This window comes from Geotrypetes seraphini, chromosome 2, assembly GCF_902459505.1.
Source record: "Geotrypetes seraphini chromosome 2, aGeoSer1.1, whole genome shotgun sequence".
Classification (NCBI taxonomy): Eukaryota; Metazoa; Chordata; class Amphibia; order Gymnophiona; family Dermophiidae; genus Geotrypetes; species Geotrypetes seraphini.
Window position 1 is genome coordinate 353,576,408 of NC_047085.1, and position 27,802 is coordinate 353,604,209.

Below are 27,802 nucleotides of genomic sequence, written 5' to 3' on the forward strand. Positions count from 1 at the left end.
TTTGTACTACTGAAAGGAAGTTCGAGTAAGAAAGGAAGCATAGACTGATGGAAGACAAATGAAAGAACTGCTCTCCACAGAAAGAAAAATGACTGGGAATAATATTAAGTATTATATATTTTTATATATTACTAGTGTTTAAGCCCGTTACATTAACGGGTGCTAGAATATATGGCTGTCTGTCTTTCTTTCTTTATGTCTCTCTCCCTGCTCCTGTTTCTTTCTTCCTTTCTTTCTGTCTTTCTCCCTCCTGTAATTTTTTTCTCTCTCTCCCTGGCACCCTTTGCCTGTCTGTCTTTATTTCTGTGTCTCTCTGGTCCCCTGTCTGTCTTTATTTCTGTCTGTCTCTCTCCCTAGCCTCCTTTGTCTGTCTGTATTTCTTTCTGTGTCTCCCCCCCCCACTTTCCTTTGCAGAAGCAGCAGTGCTATTTCCCTTCCCCTCCAGATCCCTGTGAAGTAGTAGCAGCATTTCCCCCCACCCACCCACCCCCCATTCCCTTCTCTCCCCCCCCCACTTTCCTTTGCAGAAGCAGCAGTGCTATTTCCCTTCCCCTCCAGATCCCTGTGAAGTAGTAGCAGCATTTCCCCCCACCCACCCACCCATTCCCTTCTCTCCCCCCCCCACTTTCCTTTGCAGAAGCAGCAGCGGTATTTCTCTTTCCCTCCAGGTCCTTGCTGAAGCAGTAGCAGCATTTTCCCCCACCCCCCATTCCCTTCTCTCCCCCCCCACTTTATTTTGCAGAAGCAGCTGTGATATTTCCCTTCCCCTCCAGATCTCTGAGAAGTAGTAGCAGCATTTTCCCCCACCCACCCCCCATTCCCTTCTCTCCCCTACCACCACTTTCCTTTGCAGAAGCAGCAGCGGTTTTCCCTTCCCCTCCAGGTCCCTGCTGAGTAGTAGAAACATTTTCCCCCACCCCCCATTCCCTTCTTACCTTGAGCTGCCCTGCTCCGTTCGGCCCCTCCCCCTTCCCTTCCTGTGTGCTGGCCTGCTGCGGCTGAAGGTTTTTTTCGGCGACTCCTCCTGTTAAAACTCCCCCCCCCCTCCCGCAACCGCTCCTGTTCAAAGCGGCCTGCTGAGGTTCGCGGCCGCTGTAACGAACCTCGCAGGCCGCTCTCCAACTCGGTAGCATGTTCCCTCTGACGCGATTGCGTCAGAGGGAACGTGCTACCATGTGGAGAGCGGCCTGCGAGGTTCGTTACAGCGGCCGCGAACCTCAGCAGGCCGCTTTGAACAGGAGCGGTAGCGGCTGTTGCAGGAGGATTGGGGGGGGGGAATTCGTGAGCGGCGGCAGGACCATGAGGCGGGATTGAGTTTTTCGGCTTCCCCTATCTGGGGAAACCGCCGTGCCGAACTGAGCTGCGCGTGGGGCCGTAGTAAGCGCGGGGCATGCTGCAGTCTTGGCGGCCACGGACATACGGATCACGGAAGCACGCCGATAAGACTGCGCATGCGCCGCCTACGGTTTTATTATATAGATAAACCTGTTGTGATATCATACAAATAGAAGCTGGAACAAAGAGTTATCTTGAAAAGCTATAGCCCAAAGTCATGAAAACGGAGTCAACATGAAGAGATGAAGTTGAAAAGAAAATGGGTGAATTCTGTCAACAGTTCTATGGTCCGACGAGGAAAGAACAAGTACTAAAAGTTAATTATGTAGGAGATGTCGAGGGGCATTTCTGATATAACACCTAACTCCAAGGTTAGACCAGAAATTGGGAAGAGAAAGTGGTCATTAGAACATTAGAATATCTAACCCAGTATCCCATCTTCATGGAGGCAAATCCAAGTCACAAGTACCTGGCAAAACCACAAATAGTAGCAGCATTCCATGCCACTGATCCAGGGCAAGCGGTGGCTTCTTCTATGTATGTTTCAACAGCAGACTATGGTCTTTTCCTCCAGGAACTTGTCCAAACTTTTTTAAAAAAACCAGCTACATCCTCTGGCAACGCATTCCAATTAACTATTCTCTGAGTGAAAAATATTTCCTCCTATTGGTTTTAAAAGTATTACTCTGTAATTTCACTGAGTGTCCCCTAGTCTTTGAAAATCTTGATGTAGTAAAAAATTGATCCAGTTGCTTCTGTTCTACACCACTCAGGATCTTGCAGACTTCCATCATATCTCCCTTCAGCCGTCTCTTTTTCAAGCTGAAGAGTCCTAACCTCTTTAGTCTTCCCTCATACAAGAGAAGTTCCATCCCCTTTATCATGTTTATTCACATCTTTAAAGAAGTCAAGCAAATTGGTGAGGCAAGACCTCCCTCGGCTGAAATCATGCTGACTCCATCTCATTAAATCATGCTTGTCTACATGTTCCACAATTTTATTTTTTATAATTGTTTCCACTCTTATGCTCAGCTCCGAGGTCAGGCTTATGGGACAGTAATTTACTGGATCTCTCCTGGAACTCTTTTTAAATATTGGTGTAACACTGGCCACCCTCCAATCGTAAGGTCATTTTTTAAAAAGTCAAAAGTATATGTTTTTTTTTCAAAAATGGCAATTTTTCCTCATGCGTTGTTCCAATGTGTACTTTTCTTTTGAAGTCATTTTTGAAAAAAATAAAATAAAATCAAGTGAAAAATGCACATAACACCACCACTGGAATGTGGGAAAGATCACAATTCATAACAGACTGGCCACACAAACATTCCAGCAGAGCTTGAGGGCACCTTAGGGGGCACTGCAGTAACCTTCATAGAAGGCACACATTACCAGAACCCCCTTACATTATATGGAGAGCCCTACAAAACACCCCCACAACCTACTGTACCCAACTATATTTATTTATTCATTCATTTTTATAGCCCGTCCTCCCCATGAGCCCAGAACAGGTTACAAGAATACATACACAAAGTTTTCAGAAACAGAGATACGTACATTACAGTCAATAACATGCTACAGGATCAAAACACAAAGCTATAGAATCAATAACTTATAACATAGAGAATGTGACTAAGAACACATATTTTGCAGAATCTAAGAAAATAAATCATAGAGTCACAAATGGGTATTAACAAATCTGCAGTGAATGGTAGAAGAACTGGTTAGCAGGCACAGGTGTTCTGAGATAAGGTACGTTGAAGCAAGGTCTGTCAAAGTTTGAGACCAGGCAGGCAGAGACACAGGTCTGGATTCCTTTAGATAGATCTGGGAATCATCAACATAGAGGTGATACTGAAAACCATGGGAGGAGATCAGTGTACTGAGGGAGCCGGTATAGAGGGAGAAAAAGGAGAGGTCCCAGGACAGAGCCTTGGGGTACACCAATTGATAGTGGGATAACAGTGGAGGCGGTCCCACCATAGCATACACTGAAAGTGCAGTGGGAGAGATAGGAAGAAAACCAGGAGAGAACAGAACCCTGGAATCCCAGTGAGGACAGCATATCGAGGAGCAGGTGGTGATCAACAGTGTCAAAAGCAGCAGATAGATTGAGAAGGATGAGGATAGAGTAGAGGCCTGGCCAGGAAGATGTCATTGCAGACTTGAGAAGGATGAGGATAGAGTAGAGGCCAGGCCAGGAAGATGAGACTTTAGCAAGGACAGTTTCTGTGGAATGCAGTGGGTGAAAGCCTGTTTGAAGTGGGTCAAGAATAGCTTGAGATGAAAGGAAGTCCAGGCAGTGGCGGTGAACAGCACATTCAAGTAGCTTGGATAAGAAGGGGAAGAGGGAGATGGGGCGATAGTTGGTAGAGCACTTGGGGGTCTAATGAGGGTTTTTTGAGGAGAGCAGTAACTTCGGCATGTTTGAAGACATCGGGAACAGTTGAATTATTAAATAAATTAGCATGTCTTAATGTGTTCTTCAATCACATAACAACAGCAACAACCTGTGCACTACCAGCTTCAACAGTGAACCACAGGGGGAAAAAATAGGCAAGGGATTGTGCATTTCAGAGTCCCTTTGCAAGGAGGAGGGGGGGTCCTGTTAAAGGGAAGCAGGAATCTAAGGCTGCTCACTCCCACCACTTCTTGTCGAGCTGCGGCACACTAAACGTAGTGGCCTCGGCTGGAGGCATCCGGAAGTGCGCGGACATCAATGTGATGGTGTCGTGTGCATGCGTGACATCCAAGCATGTGTGAAGGCCCTCCAAACAGGCTCCGAGCCGCCAGTGGAGGGTGGCAACAGGTAAGACGCATGGAGAGGAGAGGTGTTATCACCGGCTGATTGCCTGCAGGATGTGCCTCTCTCTGCAAAACGCACATCCTGTAGCCAGTCAGCCAGCGCCAGCGCTTCTACTCCTCCCCAGCTTTTCGCAGAACACCTGAAATCTCAGGAAGTACACGAGTGTGCCGTGGCACACAGTTTGCGATACGCTGCCTTATACTGACAGAAGTCTAAGGGTCTTTAGTGCAACGCTTTGGGCAAGTCTAAAGAGAACTTTTTCTGGCCACTTGTCCTTTCAGAAAAGGACAAGTGGCCAGAATTAGCTTTATTCTATTATCTTGCCAACGTCACCCAGTCATGTTAGCAACAACTAGTAATATCTTTCTGGATTTTTGGGCATGAGAGAGATTTCTGAAGCATATGCAAACCACATTCCAAGACAGAATAAAGAGTTGTATTTTTATCATGCCAAATCAATACCTGCATAGCTTTGAGTGGAGAAAAAAAAACTGCTTCCAGACGACGGGGAAAAGTTATTTCATCCTAATTTTCAATTAATGGACTTTTTAGTGCTATAATCTAAATCTTAAATAAAGGAATTACTGGGTAAAAGCTAATCATGAATATTCTTTATACTGCATATCTAATCTGCACACATTAATGTACTGAGCCACAGCATACCTCTTCCTTTCAGCCTCATTAATGAACAGAATAAGATTAGAAAGCTTACAAGTCAGAAGGGAGCTGTTATAACAATAATCCAAAAACCTGAATATTTCAGGGCCCAGCTTTCCTGTGGTATACTGGCCCACTTTTACTAAAAGGTACCTTAAGGAGTTTTTTCTTTCTCTGCCTTGCAAATCTGAAAATGGCTTTCCCTTACACTCCATTTTCAAATCCCATTTCAGAGTCCATCTTATTTTTTCCCATTGTGTTTTGTTTTGCTTTTCACTGGACACCAGTTTGCTTGATCATCAGTTATGTTTGGGCAGTGTAGTAGTCAAATTCCAATGTCATTGTTTCACATCATTATTTTACTGTATCTCTCCTGCAATGCTAAAATACACAGTGAAACTCGTACCTCAATGTAACTCATCTTGAGCTACCAGTGAAAAGGTGTCAGTTAAATTAATAACTCTGGCCAACACTCATTTTAGTGCCTCAAATGTTAGACCTGTTTCTGGGTATATTTGACCTGCTGATTCCAAAAATGGCACCAGTTTTCTCCTATCAGCTCTAGGTTTTGAGATACATAACATGTGCCATATACCATTCTTCACTCTACTCGCCCATTAAAAAATCTGGATATTTTAATGTAAAGTTTAAATTAATATCTTTTAAGCATGAAGGAAACATTAAATCTATTTATTTCATACCATAAACACAATTTTATGACACAAACTTTGATGCACAAGAAGCTCCCTTTGGAGTAGATTAAATTATAATTTCTGGTGGAATTCCTTATGTCATGTTTATAAAATGGAGAAATCTATTGCAATACAGCAAGGATGTTTCAGGAAATTTCAAGATGTGTGGGGGCCATTAACAAAGTATTGTACTGATTAGATGAAATTGTTTCCCTTAAATTTACAAGTTCAATTGTGAGGGGGAGGGAGGGGTAATTTTATTATTACATATTGTATAAGGTATTTGATTATATGATAGGAAAGGGTGAGAAGGGTAGGAGATAAGAATATATTATTTGTACCATGATAATTATTAAGTGATATATTTATTATTAATTTGTTTGGACATGTTGTCACACTTATTGTAAGTCTGAAAATGAATAAATAATTTTTTTTTTTAAACCCAAAAACTTGAAACTTTAACGACATTTGGGTGCCCTGATAATCTTACAGAATATTAACATAATCTGGCATTGGTACGCCTTACATTTAGGTAGCCACAATTGCACCAGCCATACATCTGGGTGCCCCAAAATGGGGCCAAGGCATGCATAACTTATAGTAACTGGGAATCCCATCCATGTCCACAAATATGTATGTCCCCCCACCCCCACCCCTACCCCATCCCGCAGTAGCACTTATGCTCACTCTTACAGAAAAGTATGTGAGTGCATAGGGGCCACTTTCCTCTGCATTGAACATATAAAAGGATGCATCTTTACCAAGGCTTTTCTCCATCCTGGCTTGGATATTTGGACAAATCAGGTGCTATTTTGCAAAGTCCCTCTCCATGACAAATGCTCTGCCACTCTACCTGCTGCATGCTTCATAATATAGCTGGAAAGCATCATATTCCATCACCTGTCTCGCAGGTGGATTCAGAAGAGTGGGGGACAGATTAATAATGTCTCGCTTTCATTTCCCTTTAGAGCAGGGGTGTCAAAGTCCCTCCTCGAGGGCCGCAATCCAGTCGGGTTTTCAAGATTTCCCCAATGAACATGCACGAGATTTATTTGCATGCACTGCTTTCATTGTATGCTAATAGATCTCATGCATATTCATTGGGGAAATCCTGAAAACCCGACTGGATTGCGGCTCTCGAGGAGGGACTTTTGACACCCCTGCTTTAGAATAAAGAACTGGCCTGAGGGATACCCTTAATTATTTTCAAAATCCGATGGAAGCAATGTTAAGTGCAAGGGTAATCTCAACAAAATGTGGCAATCCAGATAGCAGCTGACATGGGATCACGGAAACACAAGGCAGGTAAGCATTCTTAAAATAATAATGTTAGCTAGATTCTGGAAAACATCATATTTCCTAGCTCTGTCCTTCTCTTTTTCTTTTAAATGCATTTTATCTGTATTTTATTTCTTTGTGTACTTTTCAGATTATTTCCATTCTGAAGTTCACCTTTCAGTAGGTTATGCTGCATTCATCGTATTTTATGCAAATACAGGACCAATATGTTGTCTGAAAGGTCAGTACAGCCCAGCCTTAGGGGTCCTTTTTACTAAACTGCAATAAGCTCTAATATGTGCTTACTGCAGCTTAAAATGGCCGTGGGACATATTCAAGTGTTCTGCAGTAATTTTTTGATCTGTGTGCACAAATCACACGTTAAAATATATATTTCATGTTTTTAGCACAGAGGGGGCATGTCTAGAGGCTGAGAGGGGGCATTTCTGCACTAATCAGCACATCTATATTACTGCACACTGATTAGCACAGGATTTACGAGCGAACCTTACCACCTACAAAATAAATGGTGGTAAGTGCTCATACAATTTTTTTTTTTTTTGATGGCAACATTTGTGCATGGCCATTAATTCCAAAAATAGAAAATCAGCCAATTTCTGGCTGCAGTAAAAATGGCTTTAGCACACAGGAAAGACCCGCATAGAAGCACACTAAGGCCACTTTTACCACAGCTTAGTAAAAGAATCCTTTAAGTGGGTCCAGATGATTGAGGAGTAACCTCCATTCATTTCTCCTCAGGAATGAAAAAAAAAAAGATTTTAAAAAGCCAAAAGAATTTACCCTCCATTTTACAAAACCGTGATAGCTGTTTCTAGTGTAGGCCAGCACGCTGAATGCTCTGCGCTGTTCCTGATACTTGTTCGCTTCCCCATCCTTGAAGGGATGTATTTACAAGAGATTCCTCGATAGAACATTATCATTCCAAGCAGGCAAATGGAATAAATGTTTAACCAACCTTATCTCAAACACATTTTCTTACCAAACTTTTAGGAAGTCAATCAAAACTTATCTCTTTGACAAATTTCTCTGACTCCATTTCTACCATGATGTACCTTCTAAAACACTTCTAGGAAAACTTTGATTAATCTTATCATGTTAATGTAATTTTGAAAGTTTTTTGTAATATCGCTGTCTGTATACAGTCTCTTCCTTTGTAAACCGCTCTGAATTGTTTGTGGTATTGCGCTATCTAATTTAATAAAACCCTTATCTGCGTATGCGCAGTTGAAATGGCGTGATCCCTGCCACCGTGATTTGTGCTTCCGTGCCCAGTTCTATTTGTGGCGCTTGCACGGCTGTGGAGCCTGTGGCAGTTTGATTTGCGGCAGTAAAAGGAGCATTGCCATTGCCGACGTCGCTTCCAGCCTAGGGCAGGGAGGGAGGCTTCAACTCGCTGCTCCTGCTTGCTTTGGGCCTTCATTGTTGCCGGGTCCTGCTTCTGCCTTTGCGCAAAAAGAAAGTAGGTGGAAACCGGCAGCAACGAAGGACCAAAGCAAGCAGGAGCAGCGAGTTGTGAATGCTGTGCTGCCAACGGCTGTGTGAGACCCGGGAAAAGAGGGGAGGGGGATGAGAAATGCTACTAATGGCTGGCCTACTACAGGACAGGGGGAGCAGGGAAGGGGTGCTGCTGGACAGGGGGGAGGTAAAAGGAAGGGAGAAGGGCTACTGCAGGACAGGTGGAGCAGGCAAGGGGTGCTGCTGCACAGGGAAGGATGGGAGGGAAATGCTGATGCTGCACAGGGAAGTGGGGGGAGGGGGGAGAGGGGAGAGGGAAAGGGTGCCAGGGAGCAAACTTGCTATGCTTTGGGAGAGGGGTGTACTGGGGGGCAGGCAGCAATCTTGGTTTGCTCTGGGGGGGGAGACAGAAGGGGGCCATGGATAGAGACAGAAAGAAAGGCAGGCATGGTGCCACAGAGAGAGACAGGGAGGCAGGCAGGCAGGGGGCCACAGAGAGAGACAGAAAGTCAGGCAGGCAGCGCATGAGAACGAAAGACAGACGTACACAGAAAGACAGCGGGCAGAGAGACAAACAGAAAGAATGACAGACAGACAGAGGGCCAGAGAGACAGACAGCGGCCAAGGAGAGAGAGAGAAAGAAAAAAAGACAGACAGACAGCGGCCAAGGAGAGAGAGAAAGGAAAAAAAAAAAAAAAAAAAAAAGAACCCCAGACAGGCAGAGGCCAAAGAGAGAGAGAGACAAAGAAAAAAACCCCAAACAAACAACAGGCCAAGGAGAGAGAGAGAGAAAGAAAAAAAGACAGACAGCTCACATGGTAAGTTTTCATTAAATTTTGTGATCTGTTAAGTCTACACATCTCTTCTAGCACCCGTTAATCTAACGGGCTTAAACACTAGTATAAAAATAAAGTTATTATTATTATTCCTATGAGTGTCATGAGCAACGCAGAGCATTCGGCATGCTGGCCTACACTAAAAACTGTTATTGCGGTTTTGTAAAAGGGGGGAGGAGTTTAATGATATAGCATTTGCCAACTACATTACCTTAAAAAAGCTGTTCTGCTAAAAGGAACTTGTACTTTATGTCTTAGTGTTCTCTAATATTATCAGATTCATAGAGGAAAGATAGTACAGCTGATTAGCTACTGTCCTTTTATCTGTACGGTCACATTTCAAAATTACCCTCTGGGGGCTTTGATCAAAGTTATCATGTTCTTTGAGTACATTTTAATTTTCACCAGCAAAGCCTACAGCTGAAATTCATTTTTGAAATGCTGTGTTTGTGCAAAAATGTCAACTTGGTTTCATAGTTTGAATCTTTTATTGAACAGAACTAAAACAAGCACATTTTAAATTTTAAGACAAGTGTGTTGAAGGGGATAGTAGTGGGGAATGGAGCAGATATAAGGATAGTTGTGGATGGGTAATTTGTGGAGCAGTTGCAGGGGGTGGTGCAGCTGTAGATGGGTAGGTTTGAAGGATGGGGGCAGGATGCACAGTGGTGGGGTGATTGTGTGGATAGCTTTTGGGGATCAGGCTGTTTGTGGAGTGGCAGGGGAGTAGGAGATTGGTAGTTTTAGGGGTTGGGACAGTTTGGGAGATGGTTGTACAGTTTCAGGTAGAGTAGTTTTAGGTGATGAGGGTGATCTGAGGGATGTTGGGGGAGGTAATGTGTGCATCCCTGTCTGATTGGTCCAGTTCAGAGAGCAGGGGCTTATAAGCTCTGCTTCTGGGTTGGACCAGAGCTGCTTCCATGTCCATGTTCCTGGTCTGTTGTGTTTAGCTTCCAGCTCACCTGGATCCCTGCTAATCATATTCTTGATCATACTTATGCATTAGCAATTAGGAAATTACACTTATTGCCTAAGAACAAAAATCATATTACATAGTGTAATCAGCAAAGATAGCCAGCTATCTCCCACTCAATATTAGTGCTTAGCCGGCCAAACTCTATTTAACCAGACAGGACTCATTCCTGAATATCAGGCAGTATAAGAAGAAGGTAAAGGTAAGGCATATTGCAATGAAGCTAGCAGTGCACTATGCCTCCAACTTACCAAACTGCATTAGCCCCCTCATTCAGGGCCCAACAGTGGCAGTGGCCCTGAAGCCAGGGGTAACCAGAGCCACACAGTTGGTTTAGAGTGAACAAAATCACGCTTAATTAAAGGTGTCAGGCAGGGGCTTCTGTTCAATTCCTAGGTGGGTGAAAGAAACACAAAACAAAGTCCTTCTATAGCGGAGTGTCCTTCTGTCGACTGCTGAGCTCTGGTCGGCTCCTCAGAGTTACCACTCAGTTCAACAAGGCCAGCCTGCAATCCGTTGGGTCTTAGTACCAGACTGTAAGGTTTGAAGTCAGACTTGGCCTACCTTGCTGTTGCACTAACAGCTGCAGTCATACATAAGTGATGCAGGTATATGCAACGGGGCATTGATCTAGGGTAGGGGTGTCAAAGTCCTTCCTCGAGGGCCACAATCCAGTCGGGTTTTCAGGATTTCCCCAATGAATATGCATGAGATTTGCATGCACTGATTTCATTGTATGCAAATAGATCTCTTGCATATTCATTGGGGAAATCCTGAAAACCCGACTGGATTGTGGCCCTCAAGGAGAGACTTTGACACCCCTGATCTAGGGTTACCATATGGCTCCAGAAAAGAGAGGACAAGTGAAACTTGGATGTCTCAATCTGTCTTCCTGTGCCCTGAGCTTTTATACTTCCTAGTTCCTGTCTCCACCCCTCCAGTGTCACTTCCCCTTTGGGAGGGACTTTGGAACTTAAGGTGACTCTGCCACTGTGAGGGAGAATCCAGCAGGTGGGGAGTAGTAGTTTCCTATAGATTCCCTCATATGTATCAATAATTGAAAGTTACGGGTGTAAGTACTATGTGATATTTTGTAACTGGTACACATGAATTGCTTAGCACAGAATTGAAAGGGGGCGTAGAAGTGGGTGAAGCATGTGCATGTCACGGGCCTATTGCCAAACAATGCATATAACTTAAAGAATACTATCAGTTCTGCACGTTGCATGCACACTTAAGTGTGCCAACTTACACTGGCCAGTGACATGACATAAGTTGGTATACCAAATGCAGCTTTGTGCTAGTATTCATATAAAGGCTTAGGCACTATAGAATTGGCACTAAGCACTCCCTATTGTGATGCTTACAACTTGGCGCCAATTTATGGGATTATGTCCCAGTTGATTAATGTGGCTTTTTTTTAACACAAAATCTTAACGGGAACTCAAAAGACAGCATTTCATGTTAGCAGCACCTATTAACTGCTAATGTGGCAATAGGATAGATAAGAACACCTCAAAAAGTATGGATAACTGCTTTCCACATTAGTGATCAGGCCGTTAATGCACTGAAGTGACAACTTAGTCTTATTCTTTATGGTTTATTTGTTAAGTTAATTATTGTAAACCGAGTCGCGCTTTCTTGGACCGATGTCTCGGTATAAAAAGCCAAGCATTAGATTAGATTAAACTGATCTGTTAGGAATATGACTCCCTACTCTAATTATGAAGCACAAAACAGGAAGACCCAATGTTCCACAGAAGAAGGAGCAATCCAAAAGAAAACACTGTGGAAAGGCACAATGTTCTTGACTTTCCATTATTTCTTCGGACAATGGTAAAATTAGACCACATTAAACATGGGTCATGGTAGTTTTTTTACATGTTTGATGTGCTCTAACTTTACCATTGTCCGAAGGAATAAAGGAAAGTCAAGAACATTGTGTCTTTCCACGGTTTGTTTTCTTTTGCATTTTTCCCTACTCTAATTGCTAGGAATGCCCTCTACAATTACTGAGAAAGGTTCTGCTGCAACCTCAGGCCTATATGATGACAGGTCCACTGACTTGTGTTTGAGTCCTAGCGACTTGAAGAACATCATCAAGTTTTTGTGGCAGAATACAAAAGTAGATTGCTGGGCCTTTCTTCTGCACAGTATAAATTCGACGTTGTCGCATCAAACACAATCTTCCGCCTCCAACACCACCCATCTGCTGCTGCTGTCCAGATGGGTGGTACATCGTTAGCCTGGTATCTCCACTGAAACCTCTCCACGTTCGGTGGCCCTGCTGGTAGTGAAACTACCAATGGCATAACTTTCAGCTTCTCAGATGCGCTTTAAACCCCAGTGGCATGACAAGCCATGTACCACGACTGAAGCAGGCCTATATACACGGGGAAAAATGAAGATATTGGTCTCTGTTTTTATAATGTTCTTTTCTATACTGTTTGATGTGTTTATAGTTTATGGTTTTTGGATTTATTTCCTGAGCTTTGGGCGATTTATATAAGATCAGGGAAGTGGTCTGTAAAAATGCCCAAATAAATAAATGTAACCATCCTTCAAAAAAAAAAAAAAAAAAAGGCATGCTGCATTTCGTGGTGGAAGAGCAGCGAGCAGGCTGTAAATCTTAGGTTAAACGACAAATAAAAAGGAATTGATCTATTAGAAAGTTAATCTCATCATTTTGCAGGGCACATCATGGTACGCCAGTACCCACAGGACAAAAGATGCTGCTGAATTCAAATTGCAGCGATCAATACGACCTGCCTGCTTTTAGACTCCACTTTCCATTTCCATTTTCCAGCTTTGTGTCTGCTAATAATTATAATTATCTATGTCTCCAGTGTATGTTTTGCATTTACAGCTTAGTCGATTCTATTCAATTACAAAAATATGACAAACCTCAAGGTTATTTATCCCCCCAACACAACAATTCATCTTTTCACCACTTAATGCTCTTAACAGACCTGACCAGTTATAGCAATTTTCTGGAGTGCCTTAGTTTTAATTAAATTCCGGTAGCCCCCTCACTTTAGGCACATAAATCTTATCACAGTTTCTTGCAATAGTGCCTCATTAAAAAAAAAAAAAAGGAAAAACAAACCACAGAGATATATATTTCCAGCTTACTAATGAAGTGGGAGTTGCAGAACTGCATGAAATTTGTGCTGTGTGACTGCCAAGTTGAGTGGAATCTTTGGCCTTTTCTCTTAGGAAGGTTAGTTAAGGAGAGAGAAAGACAGGGGACTAGATTTTGCAAATGGCGCCCATATTTGGGTGCTGAGCATTATTCCATAAGCAGTGGTCCAAATTGGGTGCCGTTTATAGAATAATGAGTAGCACTGGGATCCACATCCGACTGGCATAAAGGTTTACACCAAATGAAACCTGGTATAAATCCTTGAACATAAATTACACATGGATCCTTTGAACTCTATTTATTCATTCATTTATTTTAGATATTTATACTGTATACCAGTGTTCTTCAACCGCCGGTATGTGGACTGATGCCGGTCCGCAGAAATTTTCTGCTAGTCCACAGGGCAGGCATGTCTATCGAACCCAAGACAGCGTTCTTCCGCACCGGTCCACGGTGCGATCAACGTGCAGAACATACACCTTGAATGGTGAAAACTTAACAAGAACTGTTGCAGAAAAGGACTTGGGAGTAATCATCTGGGAAGATATGAAAGCTGCCAATCAGATGGAGAAAGCTTCAGCAAAGGCTAGACAAATGCTAGGTTGCATCACAAGGAGCTTTATCAGACCTCACCTGGAGTACTGTGTCCAGTTTTGGAGGCCACATTATCAAAAGGATGTGAAGAGAATGGAGTCGATCCAGAGAATGGCCACTAGGATGGTCTCAGTTCTTAAAGATCTCCCATATGAAGAATGTCTGAACAGACTGTGCTTATATTCTCTCGAGGAGCAAAGAGATAAGGGGGACATGATAGAAACATTCAAATACATCATAAGCCACAAAGAAGTGGAGGAAGAAATCTTTTTTCTTAAGGGTCCCACGGTGACAAGAGGGCATCCGCTAAAACTTAAGGGGGGAAAATTTCATGGCATATAGTGCAGCAAGACAGAAGGGACCAAGTCTGGAGTTGGCAGTAGAGGAGAAGGGTAAAGATAAGAGAGACTTTCCCAATGAATGGAGTTCTGAGGGAGAAGTAAAGGGAGAGATTAGAGAGGAGAGACTGAAATGTTTGATGTGCTGAAGAGAACACTGAAGACTCAGCTTCTTAGCTCTGCAGAAAAAGAAGAACTGATGGTCCTGTTAGCCGACATTGGGCAGGAAGATACTGGCACATGTGTGGTATGGGCACTACCTAAAAAATTTAATGTGATAGTGCACTTGGTAGTGTCCATATTGTGTTCCATGAATGGTGTCACTCCTACATGCAATGTTCCCTGTAAGCTGTGTGGCTGCACAGCAGAACTAACTAGCCGCGCAGCCAATGTGCCAACCTGCAGCTTATATGTCCCACTGCTTTCATCTGCTGCTACCACTGCTGCTGACTTCCCCAAATCATCATCAGCAGCAGCAAAATAAAATGCAAACAGATAGACAGCACTGCACTTATTCACAGCTGCTGCCCCCGCCCCTCAACATAATTTCTTGTTCTGCTGGTAGTCATGGATAAGTGCAATATAGCCCTGCTGTTTGTTGGCAGCAGTGGGGAAGGAACCAGATATTTAAGGAACTGAGGAGGACAGAGTGGCATATTGCATGAAAGTGGGGAGGTAAAGAGACACATATTGGAAGGAGGTGGGGAGGTCTGGGGCACATTCTGAGAGGACATAGGGAGGACAGAGGGGCATATTGAATGAAAGTAGGGAGGATAGAGAAGCACATGCTGGAAGTGGGGAGAACAGAGGGGCATATTGGATGGAAATGGGGAGGTAGAGGGGCACATACTAGAAGGAAGTGGGGAGGACAGGGGGCACATACTAGATGGAAGCAAGGAAGAGAGAGTGAGTGCAAATATTGAATGGAAGTGGGGAGGAAGAGATGGGTAAATGATGAATAGAAGCAGAGGTGAGAGAGGGGGCAGATGCTTGAAGGAAGTGGGGAGGAGTGGGGGGGCAGATGCTGCATGGAAGTGGGGAGGAGAGAGGGGGCAGAGGCTGGATGGAAGTGGGGAGGAGAGAGGGACAAATGGATGTAAGTGGGGAGGAGAAAGGGGGCAGATGTGTGATGGAAGTGGGGAGAAAAGGGGCAGATGTTGGATGGAAGAGAAGGAAGGGCAAATGATGGTGAAACAGGGGATAAAGAAAAAAGGATAGATGCTGGATGGGCAGTTAGAATAAGAGGAAGTGAAATAGGACAGCCAGGGTGAGTGAAAGAGGTGACAAGCGGTAGTTAGATATACTAAGAGAGAATTTGAGGATTGCATAGTAAGAAAAAAAATCTGGACAAAGGCAGAATATAAATTGAAGAAAACTGAAAGCAAAAAGAGGAGAACAAATTGAAACATGGACAGAAAATCCTGGCATGATGAAGAAAGCAGAAACCAGAGATTGGAACCAACACAATTGACAACAATAGCCAGACAACAAAGGTATAAAAACAATTATTCTTAGCTGAAGATAAGTAGTGTGGTAGCTGTGTTAATATACGTTAAAAAGTAAATATAGAAAATTGAAATAAGGTATCTTTTCATTGGATTAATTTTAATACCTTTTTGAATAACTTTATGGCTGGAATATATTTTGTACCACAACAGGTTGACAATAAATGCACTGCCTACATGGAGGAAAAGATCTCAGAACACCATGTTGGGAACATGTATCGTTCTCCTGAAAGTTTTTAAGTGGCAATGGGTCTCTTTCATTGATCAAAAACCTCCACCCTAACCTTTTGTTAATTTATTTAACTTATTTAGACAATTTTTTTAAGTTTGTGACTATTTTTTCTTTAGTCAAATTTTTTATACCATTTTTATCAAGGTCCAGCTTCATCATTTAGGCTTCAAGTGACATAGCCGGTTTGATCTCTTCCACAATCGATTTGTTATTTCTTCTGGCAGTCCACAGCACAATAATCAATTTAATAGGAAAGGAACTACAAATCCTTGAGGAAAGAGAAAAAGATGGAGCATTGGGGAGCGGAAAGGTAGAAGGGAAAGGGAGGATAAAGATAGTTTTGCTTTGTGTGCAGTCCTATATGTCCAGTTAGTTATGTGGGCATCAGCGCTGAATATGGCCACTTCCAACCAGACTCCACCTAAAGACTGTCCCATCAATAACCAGACAGCACTGCAGTAGTCAGAGGGGATATTTCATGGTATTGCCCTGTTAAGTACCACTGAATATCCCCTCCTGGCCTGTAAATTAGGGTTTAAGCAAGCAGATGCCTCTTCTGCCTGTCAAACCCCTTTGGATATTTTCCTCTCAGTATTGCCATTTTCTGTGAGATTTAACTTTGTGTTTCATTCGGCATGACTTGTACTGTAGCTCATCATTCAACAACACAATTGCTCAGGCAAGTGAGGGTTGTTTTGTTATGGGCTTTTTTTAATCACCACATCCAAAGCCCTTGGTTGGTTGTTGTTGTTTTTTCTGCATGCACATAGGAAATTAAATACATGAAATGAAAAATGGGGCATGCACACAGGAAATTAAAACAGAGCATTTCACTTTTTCATGTGAATTTTTGATATTCTTATTAAATCATATCTCATATCAAGCAGGAAGATTTTCATACTGCATAAATCAGAATCCAGTTTTGACTCATGCACGTATTTGTCTGTCTCTGCTAAGGCCAGTGTCATTAATGGAGCAATAGATATTTAACGGGATTTAAACAGGCTGTGCCACAGATACCCAGTGACGATTAACTGGTTAGTGCTGCTGAATACCAGCAGAGACCTCCACAGCACTATCTGGTTAGTGTGAAGGGAGTGCTAGGACTTACCTAGTGTACTTTGATGCAAGGCCTAGGGGCCAATGGTGACCCCCATTATCATTCTAGTTTTCTTTCCCCTTTACTCTTTGCCTTTCTACCCAAGCTTATAAAAAAAGAAAGGGGAAAATAGAAGTGGTGAAGAGCCACATGCTTGAAAGACAAGATATGCCTCAATAGACAAAGTGAAATTAATTTTCAAAGGGAAACATCCCATGTTGTTTCTCTGAAAATCTGTAATCCAGTAAGGACCCCAAGAAAGTACCCACACAACTTGTAGGTACAAATGCCTTGCTGAGAAGCACATGCAGCCCGATATTCAGGAATGGGGATTGGAAGATGATACTAACTGGGACCGATATTCAGAGTGATTTAAGTGGGCCAGAAAGGCTCTGGCTCAATTAAATCACCAATTGGCATCTAAATGCCAATACTCAGTGTGACTAAGCCAGGTAGTACTGCTAAATATTGACTCTGACCAGCCTCAAAAAAGGCGGACTGGTCAGGGGTGGGAAAGGGGCGGTGTTGGTGAGCAGCCAGGACTTATGTGGGCTCCGGCAATATTCAGCCAGAGCCCACATAATGTAACCAAGGTTTAAATAAAAGTTAAAATTATAATACCTGGGTCCAAGGCATTTTGGCCCGATTGGCTGGGCAGGATTGGGTCGGGCCCGCGGTTGTTTTCAGGGTCATGCTCGTTGCCTTGGGGTAAAGACGCTGTCTGGCAGGGCTGACAGGCGCGGGAGTCAGTCTGTCTGAAGACGCATCGGCCATGTAGCGCCGTGTGAGCAGGGAACAGTCCTGCTTGAAGACACAGCTTCCAGAGAGCCGCAGGAGTTAGCCGGCACTGATTGTGGCATCGGGAAAGGGCTCGTGTTGGGGCATTGATGATGTCATCGTGTATGCACAGTGATGTCATCAGTGAGCTGCCATGCATGTGCAGTTGCTCTCCAGTCCCGGTTTGGGCCTAAATGGCCCGAAGAGAATTTTTAGGGTGCTAAAAGCACCAAAGAGGCGGCAGAGAGTCAGAGGGACCAGGGAGAGGCTCCGAAGGGCCTCTCCTGAAGAATTTGGAGCGCGGTTCTTCACAGGTCATTTTTTTAATTTTTAAATCTGGCACTTACCTGTAGTTATGCCACTAGCTCAAGGGAAAGCGTTGGGAAAGCCATGGCAACAGATCCTGAGGAGGTTCGTGCTCAGAAGCTCGTGGAGGTTGCCATGGCTGAAGAAAAAAAAAAGAAAGTTAAAGTTTCTGAAAGTTATGAAGACATCTTCAGGTATGGTTTAGTAGCTTTTATTTTATTTTGATATTTGGCTGGTTTAATGCTGTGTTTGCATGAATTTGGAATTCTAGACTGCTGATGTCTCCAACAGGTCTGATGACCTCATGTAGAAGACAGCAGTGCTAGAGAGTTCTAAAACTGCCAGTGAGAGCAGTTAAGGGCTGTTGAGTTGGTTTGTGGCAGAGACAGGTGGTTGTTATATGTTGTCTCTGGAAAATTGGGTTTGAAAGATATTGGATATTAGATATTGGATATTTATCGGATATTGGAAATTGGATATTTATTAGATATTATAAAGGGATTATATTGATTTTTTTTAAATAATTCTTTATTGATTTTGAAACAAGAAGAGTGTTATATAAATAAAAGAACAGTATATTATTGCATTCAGTCATAACACTAATATCTATACAGATAACAGAACTATCATTCAATAATTATATTATTTTGCATATAGTAATAACATAAGAACCAAGTAAATAATATAATATGAAACCAAGTTATCTAAAATATCATTATCAATATTTCCTCCCAATCACCCAACCCCCCACCCTCCCTGGATGTGTAAAGATAAATAAAACAAGAAAAAAGTAAGACAAAATACAGTATATTTGTACAAATGTAGTCAATGGGCACCAAATTTTGTTGAATATTCCATTAAGTCCCCTACACTCTGCATTAATTCGTTCATATTTGTATATAGTACACACATTCACCCACCAGAAAGTATAATTTATTCTATCATGATTCTTCCAATTACTTGTAATCAATTGAATGGCTATACCTGTAAGAATTAAAAATAGATGACTTTTATACTTATCTAAAGTGGGTTTAACATGTAAAATTGTTCCACAAATTATAGCCTCATATGTTAATGGAATATTTGAATCTAAAACTAGATTAATTTGTCCCCATATGGATTTCCAAACTATTAATATAAATGGACAAAAATACAACAGATGATCCAGAGTCCCTATGTCAATATGACAATGCCAGCATCTATTAGACTTAGAACTATTTATTTTATGTGTAATCCAACTGGGGTCCAGAAAATTCTATGTAAAAAAAATAACCATGTTTGTCTCATAGATGCCGATGTCTCCTGGCACGTTGTGTTAGTCGGGGGGGGGGGGGGGTTGCCAGGGCCAGGAGGGCTTGGGCTCCCTCCTGGCCATATTGAGTCGGGGGGGGCACGATCGCCGGGGCAAGAGGGCTTGGGCTCCCTCTTGCCCCGATATTGTTGGGGGTGCTGCTGCTGCCGCGGGGCAAGAGGGCTTGGGCTTCCTCTTGCCCCAATGTTGTCGGGGGGGGGGGGGGGTCGCGGTTCAACGGGGCAAGAGGGCTTGGGCTCCCTCTTGCTCCGACATTGTCGGGGGGGGGGGGTGATGTATCGTGGCAGGAGAGATTGGGCATCTCTTCTGCCGCGATGGTTGCGGTGGGTAGGTTGCCGGGCCGCTGAACTGATCGCACCAGCAGCCATCAGCTCAGCGGCCCCTTTTTCGGCATTTAGACCTGGTTTGACTTTGTCCAAGTCAAAAAGGTCTAAGTGCCAACTAGGCAACCTGTCAACTGTTTTGGTTATATGTGTTGTACGCCTAGGTGTAGGTCAGCCCACCTCCCGCCCACTGCCCTTTATAAGATGTCCTGCCCTTCTCATCTATGATAAGCAAGACCTGCACTTGGATGATATGAATGTGCTAGGCATACTTGCCTTATACACGACACAAACATTAGAAGTCTGTTCGGCATCACATTGTTCCAGTGCCAGAGTCACTGTCAAACCTAACTCCAGTCCATCCTGTTTTGCCCAAAGGAGCTTTCACAGCAGTTGGTGACACCCATTTAACGAGGAAGAATCTCTTTGAATATTACCATCTATGAGGGTAATTTTTTAACAGGTCACCTCTAATAGTAAGTCCAAGTAGGTGCCTTAATTTATAAAGACAACATAGGCGCCTATTGTGCTCATTTTCAGAACAAATAGATGCCTCAATGCCTTAAAAAATGCCCATCTGCTAAGAATGTCCAAATTCTGATTCTGGGACATCAGAATTTGAACATTTCACACTGCAGTTTGTCCAACTAGCAAGGGTATGTGTTGTGGGCATGTTTTGGGCAGGACTAGGGAGAGACCAAAAGTAGGACTTTCAACAGTGATTTTCAAATGGAAAGAAAAGTCCATGCCTAAAAAGGATGTTTTTATCTAGGTTGGGTTTAGTCATGTCCAAATTAGAAAAAGGTACTCTGATTAAGCAGCTGGAGGGATTAAGGCATGATCCTTTCTTAATCCCCAAGTAGTTTGCGTCTCCTTACCTCTCTCCTGAAAGTGAAACCAGAAAGAAAAACTAGGCTTTATGTCAGCTGCATGTGTTATGGCCATTCTCAATGAATCAGCAAGCAGTTGAGAGGAGTAGCCTAGTGTTATGTGCACTAAAATGTAAACCAAAGGAAATAGGTTCAAATCCTACTGTAATGCTATTATTTCTTTTTCCCGGGGCTCCGCCTTTCCTGTTTGAAAATTGCTGTGAGAGGGACTTTTTTTGGGGGGAGGGGGGCATTATGAACAGGTTGTCCCAATTCTGACTTGGATGTCTATCCCAGGCCCTTTTGAATTCAAACACAGTCTATGTCTCTACCACCTCTTCCGGGAGACTGTTCCAGGCCTCTACCACGCTTTCTGTAAAAAAGTATTTCCTCAGATTATGCCTGAGCCTATCACCTCTTAACTTCATTCTATGCCCTCTCATTGCAGAGTTTTCTTTCAAATGAGAGACTTGACACATGCGCATTTACATTACATAGGTATTTAAACATCTCTATCATATCTCCCCTCTCCTGCCTTTCCTCCAAAGTATCTTTAAGTCTGTCCCCATATGCCTTATGACGAAGACCACGCACCATTTTAGTAGCCTTCCTCTGGACCGACTCCATCCTTTTTATATCCTTTTGAAAGTGAGGTCTCCAGAATTTTGCACAATAATCTAAATGAGGTCTTATACAGGGGCATCAATACCTCCTTTTTCCTACTAGCCATACCTCTCCCTATGCAACCAAGCATCCTTCTAGCTTTCACCGTCACCTTTTCAACCTGTTTGGCCAACTTAAAATCATTACATATAATCACACTCAAGTCCCGCTCTTCTGTCGTGCATATAAGTTCTTCACCCCCTAAACTGTACAGTTCCCTCAGGTTTTTGCAGCCTAAATGTATGACCCTGCATTTCTTAGCATTAAATTTTAGCTGCCAAATTTCAGACCATTCTTCAAGCTTCACCGGGTCTTTCTTCATGTTATTCACATCATCCAGCATATCTACTCTATTGCAGATTTTGGTATCATCCCCAAAGAGGCAAATCTTACCCGATAACCCTTCAGCAATATCGTTTTTAAAAATGTTAAAAAGAACAGGCCCAAGAACAGAACCTTGAGGCACACCACTGGTAACATCCCTTTCCTCAGAGTGATCTCCATTGATCACTACCCTCTGTCGCCTTCCACTCAACCAGTTCTTGACCCAGCCCGTCACTTTGGGACCCATCCCGAGGGCACTCAGTTTATTTATTAGACGTCTGTGTGGAACACTGTCAAAGGCTTTGCTAAAATCTAAATACACCACATCTAGTGCACTTCCTCTATCCAATTCTCTGATCACCCAGTCAAAGAAATTGATCAAATTTTTCTGACAAGACCTACCTCTAGTGAATCCATGTTGCCTCCGGTCCTGTAATCCACAGGTTTCCAGAAACTTGAAAATGGCTTGGCTAGGCATTGAAAATGGCTTGCATTATTACACTATCATATATGTGTATTTGTATATATAGAACCTGCAGCAATCATGCATAAATACACTCAAATTTACACCTACTCAGGAGTTGATGTAAATATACATATAATAATGCATGTACTGTATATTCTGAACTCCTCCCTCAAAAGCACCTACATTGAGTTCAAGTAAGAATAGGTGTATTCTCCATACCCATTTCATATGTTCAGACACCTGTGGTAATGTCATAAAAGCCCTTTTCTACAAGTACAACAGGGTTTACCAGTGAAAAAAAAATCTTAAAAATACTCCCTAAGAGTCGATTTCAGGCTTTCAGTACAACAATCATACAGCACCCCAGTGCCAAAATAGTTAACAATAGCATAGAATAACTAGATCACTTATTTATTCTCTTAGCCAAAAACAGAGCTGTCCACATGCAACATGGAGAACTTTTAGAACTACTAGCAGAAAGAAAAGATGTTGTTAAAGGCAGAAACCAAATAAGAATACCACGGGAGTAATTAAAGCAAGTGACGAGAAAGTGTTCTGGTTCTATTGTTGTAATACATGTGTGAAGAAATGTTATTCTAAAATTAAAAGGAATTACACTAACAGTAACAATTTTAACAGATCTATCACACTTCATGGGATTCCAGCTCCCAGTTTGCAGATTCTGGGGAGATGTGGACACATACTAGGCAACAGCCAAAAACAGGAAAAAAAAAAAGCAAATCAAATTAGCAGCTTTACTTTTGAGTAAGACATTTGAGCTATTAGATAACACATCATTCTCTTGTTATAGACAACAGGATGCAACTTTCTGATGAGATGGACATATTCTGTAACAAAAATACAAGTGAGCTAAAAAAACAAATGTATGTAAAAAGCTACAGGGCTACAAGAAGTGGATGGACAGTAATACTGAATATCTTGGGTCAGCTAGAATTGAAACTAATTACATATTCTTCAAAATAGATATACAGTAAAGCACAGATACTTACCTTTAACAGGTGTTCTCCGAGGACAATAGGCATATATCCTCACATGTAGGTGAAGTCATCCATGGAACCCAGTATGGACACTTCCAAGTACACTGTCACTTTAAATCAGGGGTGTCCAACCTGCGGCCCAGTGAAGTATTTTGTGCGGCTCCGGTCGAGGGCGATGCAGTGCTTTCCTTTGATACCCCCGAGTATTTACCATCTTGCCAGCTCCTTCCTCTGTCTTGCTGCAGCATTTGTGTGTTTGTGTGGCCCCAGAAACATTTTTTTCGGCCAATGCGGCCCAGCGAAGCCAAAAGGTTGGACACCCCTGCTTTAAATCTTGAAGCAGTGCCCATACTGTGTGTGTGCAGGTACCTTCCTGTCCAATGTTGGTATGCAGGATCAACAATTCCGTAAAAAAGCTAAGAAGCCAACTAGGGGAGGTGGGAGGGTTGTGAAAACATATGCCTGTTGTCCTTAGAGAACACCTGTTATAGGTAAATATCTTTGCTTTCTCTGAGGACTTGCAGGCATAATATTCTCATGTGTGGGACTCTCAAGCTGCCAGGATCATGTCTCTGGAAGAGGTTAACCATTGAATAAAGAGGAGCCTGACAAAATCCAATAGGATGGAGGGAAAGTTATCTTAGATAGAGAATAGATTCTGAAGAACTGCTTGCCCAAACCAACTGTCTGTTCTGGAGTTCTGTTCTAAACAGTAATGAGAGGTAAACATGTATGTCGAGGACCAGGTAGCCACTTTGCAGATGTCCTCAATAAATGCAGAGCAGAAATGAGTTACTGAGACAGCCATAGCCTTTACATTGTGGGCTGTTACATGGCCTTGCAAAGATCAGTACAGCCTGAGAATACGTGAAGGAGATACAATCCGCTAGCCAAGTGGAGATGGTTCTCTTGGAAACAAGGACTCCTAGTCTGTTAGGGTCAAAAGCCACAAAGAGCTGGGAGGACTTTCTATGAGGTTTAGTCTGGTCCAAGTAGTATGCCAGAGCACATTTGCAGGCTAAGGTGAAAAGCACTGATTCTCCAGAATGGGAATGAGGTTTAGGGAAGTAAGCATGTAGAACTATGGATTGGTTGAGATGGAATTCTCAGACTGCTTTAGGAAGGAATTTTGGGATGTGTTCAGAGGACTTTGTCATAGAATCTTGTATAAGGAAGATCTGAAACTAGAGCTTTTAAAGCTCACTGACATGGCAAGAAGATGTGAGGGCAATAAGGAAAGCAGCCTTTCAAGTGAGAAGTTTCAAAGTATAAGAAGTCAGCGGTTCAAAGGGAGGCTTCATAAGAAAAGAAAGAACCACTTTAAGATCTCAAGCCACAAGCGAAAGTCTGATAGGTGGTTTTGTTTGAAATAGGCCTTTCATAAATCAAATTATCAAGGAATGAACTTCTCCAGAAGTGAGTGAAACACACTGATAGTGCTAAGATGAACTCTAACTGAATTGGTCTTTAGACCAGAATTTGAGAGATGAAGGAGGAAATCTAGTATTTATGATAGTGGGCAGGTGATAGGGCTTGGAGAATCATGTCTACTTAAAGTGGTAACAACACTGAGTGGAAGGTTTCCTAGATTCTATGACAGCAGATACTGCAACAGAGAGGCAGAAAGAATTTACTTGTTCAGAGAAAGAAATCACGCAGTTAGTGCCAATGATTGGGGGTCTGGATGAAAGAGAAACCCTTGGTTCTGAGTGAGAAGCACTGGAAACGATTGGAATCTCTGTAATTTCTTGGCTAAGAGCTGTAGGAAGAGTTGAAACCAAATCTGGCATGGTCAGAGGTGCTATTAGAATCATGGTGTCCCAATCCTGATGAAGTTGGAGGGAATGCATAAAGGAAATTGTTCCTCCAATGAATCAGAAATGCATCTGATGCGATTCGGTAGGGGGGCAAAGAGTATGAAACAGAATTTTGGGAGTTTTTAATTATGAGAGGAAACAAAGAAATTTATGTCCCCATTGAGAGAAGATTGGATGTAAGATAAATGTGCTGAGAGACCATGTGTGAGGCTGAAGAAGTTTGTACAACCTGACTGCTAGAACTTTCTGGTTCCCCCCTAAATAAACTACTGTGAGAAGTATTCCATGGGTAGTTGCCCATGTCTATATTTTGATTTCTTCCATACAAAGGGGATGAGAGCTGGTTCCACTTTGTTCAAACAGAACATGGCAACTTAGTTGTTTGTACAGACAAGCACTACCTGTTGAAGTAGACAGTCCTGGAACGTCTTGAGAGCATTTCCCATAACTCGAGAAGATTGATGTGTGGAGTTTGTTCGTGGTGAGACCACCTCTCTGAGTGTGTAGATCATCCAGATGAGCCCCTCAGCTCATCATAGAAGCATCTGTGGTTAGAAGTTTTTGATGCTGAGAAGGTTGGAAAGGCAAACCCTGAGAAAGACTGTGTGGCTCCATCCATTATTGGAGAGAGTTCTATAGATCTGTGGTCACCTGTATTGGAGCAGAGAGGAATCCCATAGGTAGGGCCACTGGGTTGACAGAGTCCACTATGGGATCCTGAAGAGAAAAGATGTGCAAATGGAGTCACATGAACTGTTCATGCCATGTGAATGAGAAGGCATAAAACCTGCTGTGTGTAAGTGTGCATGAGAATGGAAATTGTTTGACAGAAGCAAATGAGATTATTATTGGGAAGAAAAGCTCAACTTTGAACGGTGTTTAAAAGTGCCTTGATGAACTCCAAGGTTTGAGATGGCTGTAGATGTGACTTTTGGTAGTTGTACTTATCCCAAGCTTTCTTGAACTAAGATACAGTCTTTATATTCAATACCTCCACCAGGAGGACATTGCAAACATTCACCATTATTTCCATGAAGTAATATTTCCTCCAGTTACTCCCAGTGCCCTCATTCCACAGCTTCCTTTCCCTTCACTTGGGATAGCAGTGGAAACAAGCCATTCTTCTTCCTCATCTAAACTGGGTGTTTTGCGTCATAGCCACTAGGGGTCAGGAAGACTGACTCCTACTGGTAGTACTGCAAGACTACTGCTAGGGGGTCAGTGGCTGCCATTTTGCACCTGGAGCTAGATAGGATGGGAGTGGAAGAAGATTTCTGTCGTCCCACTAACCCACCAGAGAAGGGCTTAGAAGACTACAAATATCAAAACTAAAAGATACAAAACTCTCATGTAGTATAGGGTTGTACTGAATATTCATATTCGATTTGATTGAGTTCCAAAGACATTATTCATATTCATCTGCATGGTGATTTAAATTTAAATATGAATTATCCGGGCTCTACTGTGCTAAATCCTACTAAACACTTGGGGATCCTTTTACAAAGCCGCGCTAGGGCCTTAACGCGCGGAATAGCACGCGCTAAATTGCCACGCGCGCTGGCCGCTACCACCTCCTTTTGAGCAGGCGGTAGATTTTCGGTTAGTGCACATTAGAGCGCACGCTAATCCGGTGAGTGCGCTAAAACGCTTAGCGCACGTTCGTAAAAGGAGCCCTTGATCTCTGATTTAACTCTGCTTCTTTTACTATTTATTATGTTAAAACTCAATGCCCATTATTCTTATTCAACCAAATAGTAAATTATACTATTTGGTACAGGTCTTTTTCTCTTGACATATCTCTTGCCTTTCTCCATGGTATCTGTTGAAACTCTACACTCTCTAGGGATGACCCCCATCAAGCTTTTATGTCTCCGATTCTGTCCTGCATTTTTGTTGGGCTTGGAAACCTGATTTTTTTTTTTTTTTTTTTAAACATATCTAAAGACCACGGTCTTACTTGATGAAAATTCTTGTTCAAAGATTTATGCGTGCATAAATGTACAAAAATCCTGAAAGGATGAAATTTTGGGCTCCTTTTACAAAGGTGCGTTAGGGCCTTATCGCGCGGAATAGCGCGCTCTACCCGCTACCGCCTCCTTTTAAGCAGGCGGTAATTTTTCAGCTAGCATGCAATAAAAACGCTAGCGCACCTTCGTAAAAGGAGCCCTTTAAGTATTCTTGCAGCAGAGTCAATCTGGCATTTATTATTTATTTTTTACTACCTTGCTTGTTGGCAGACACTGCAGATCCACGCCTTCTCCTTCTTCTCGTAGGCGCTGCAGCTCTTGCAGATGTTGTACTTGCAGTCCAGGCACTGCCGCTTGGTGTTGAAGAGGAACGTGAACGGGGTGCAGCAGCGGATACAACAGTGCTCGTTGAACTTCTGCTGCTTGGAGAGGATAGTGCACTTGTTGCCTTCGTCGTCTAATTTCTGTTTCATTTCGCTGAAATGAGACAAGAAAAATGAAGTTATTGGGATTTGGGGCACAACAAACAGAAAAACAGCACAAGAGAAAATCTTCCCTCCTCAAGCTGAAGTTTCGTATTCTGCTGTTTTATTTATTTAAACTTTTCCATCTTCTTACACCAATCCAGAAAATTGCCGAATGTTCTACAGGAGAGAGTCTTAACAAACACAAGTCCTTTTGTGCTGGAATTACTCAAGGTTAAAAGTTACTATAAAAAAGCAGTCTATCATCTAATCCTTAAATTTAGATGAAATATGATCTCACTCAGACTCTGAGACTTTTACAAAGCCACATTAGCGGCTTTATTGCACGCACCTTTTTAGCGAGTGCTAACCCCCGTGCTAGCCGAAAAACTACCGCCTGCTTAAGAGGAGGCAGTAGCGGCTAGTGCGGCCGGCAAATTAGCGCGCACTATTATGCGCATTAAAACGCTAATGCGGCTTCGTAAAAGGAGCCCTATATTTTGTTAAAATTGTTAAGTCCCTAAGAAACAGAAGAAAACTTCTTAAAATCAATTTA

At 42.7% G+C, this 27,802-nt stretch overlaps 1 protein-coding gene across 4 annotated transcripts in view; it reads right to left on the reverse strand.

Moving 5' to 3' along the window:
* MYRIP (myosin VIIA and Rab interacting protein) overlaps positions 1-27,802 on the reverse strand; it is a 438,913-nt gene that overhangs the window by 137,799 nt on the left and 273,312 nt on the right. For all 4 annotated transcript variants that reach the window (XM_033930406.1, XM_033930409.1, XM_033930410.1 and 1 more), the window contains exon 3: positions 27,038-27,259. In XM_033930406.1, coding sequence (XP_033786297.1) covers positions 27,038-27,259 — 222 coding nt within the window. The remainder of the gene's footprint in view (positions 1-27,037; positions 27,260-27,802) is intronic.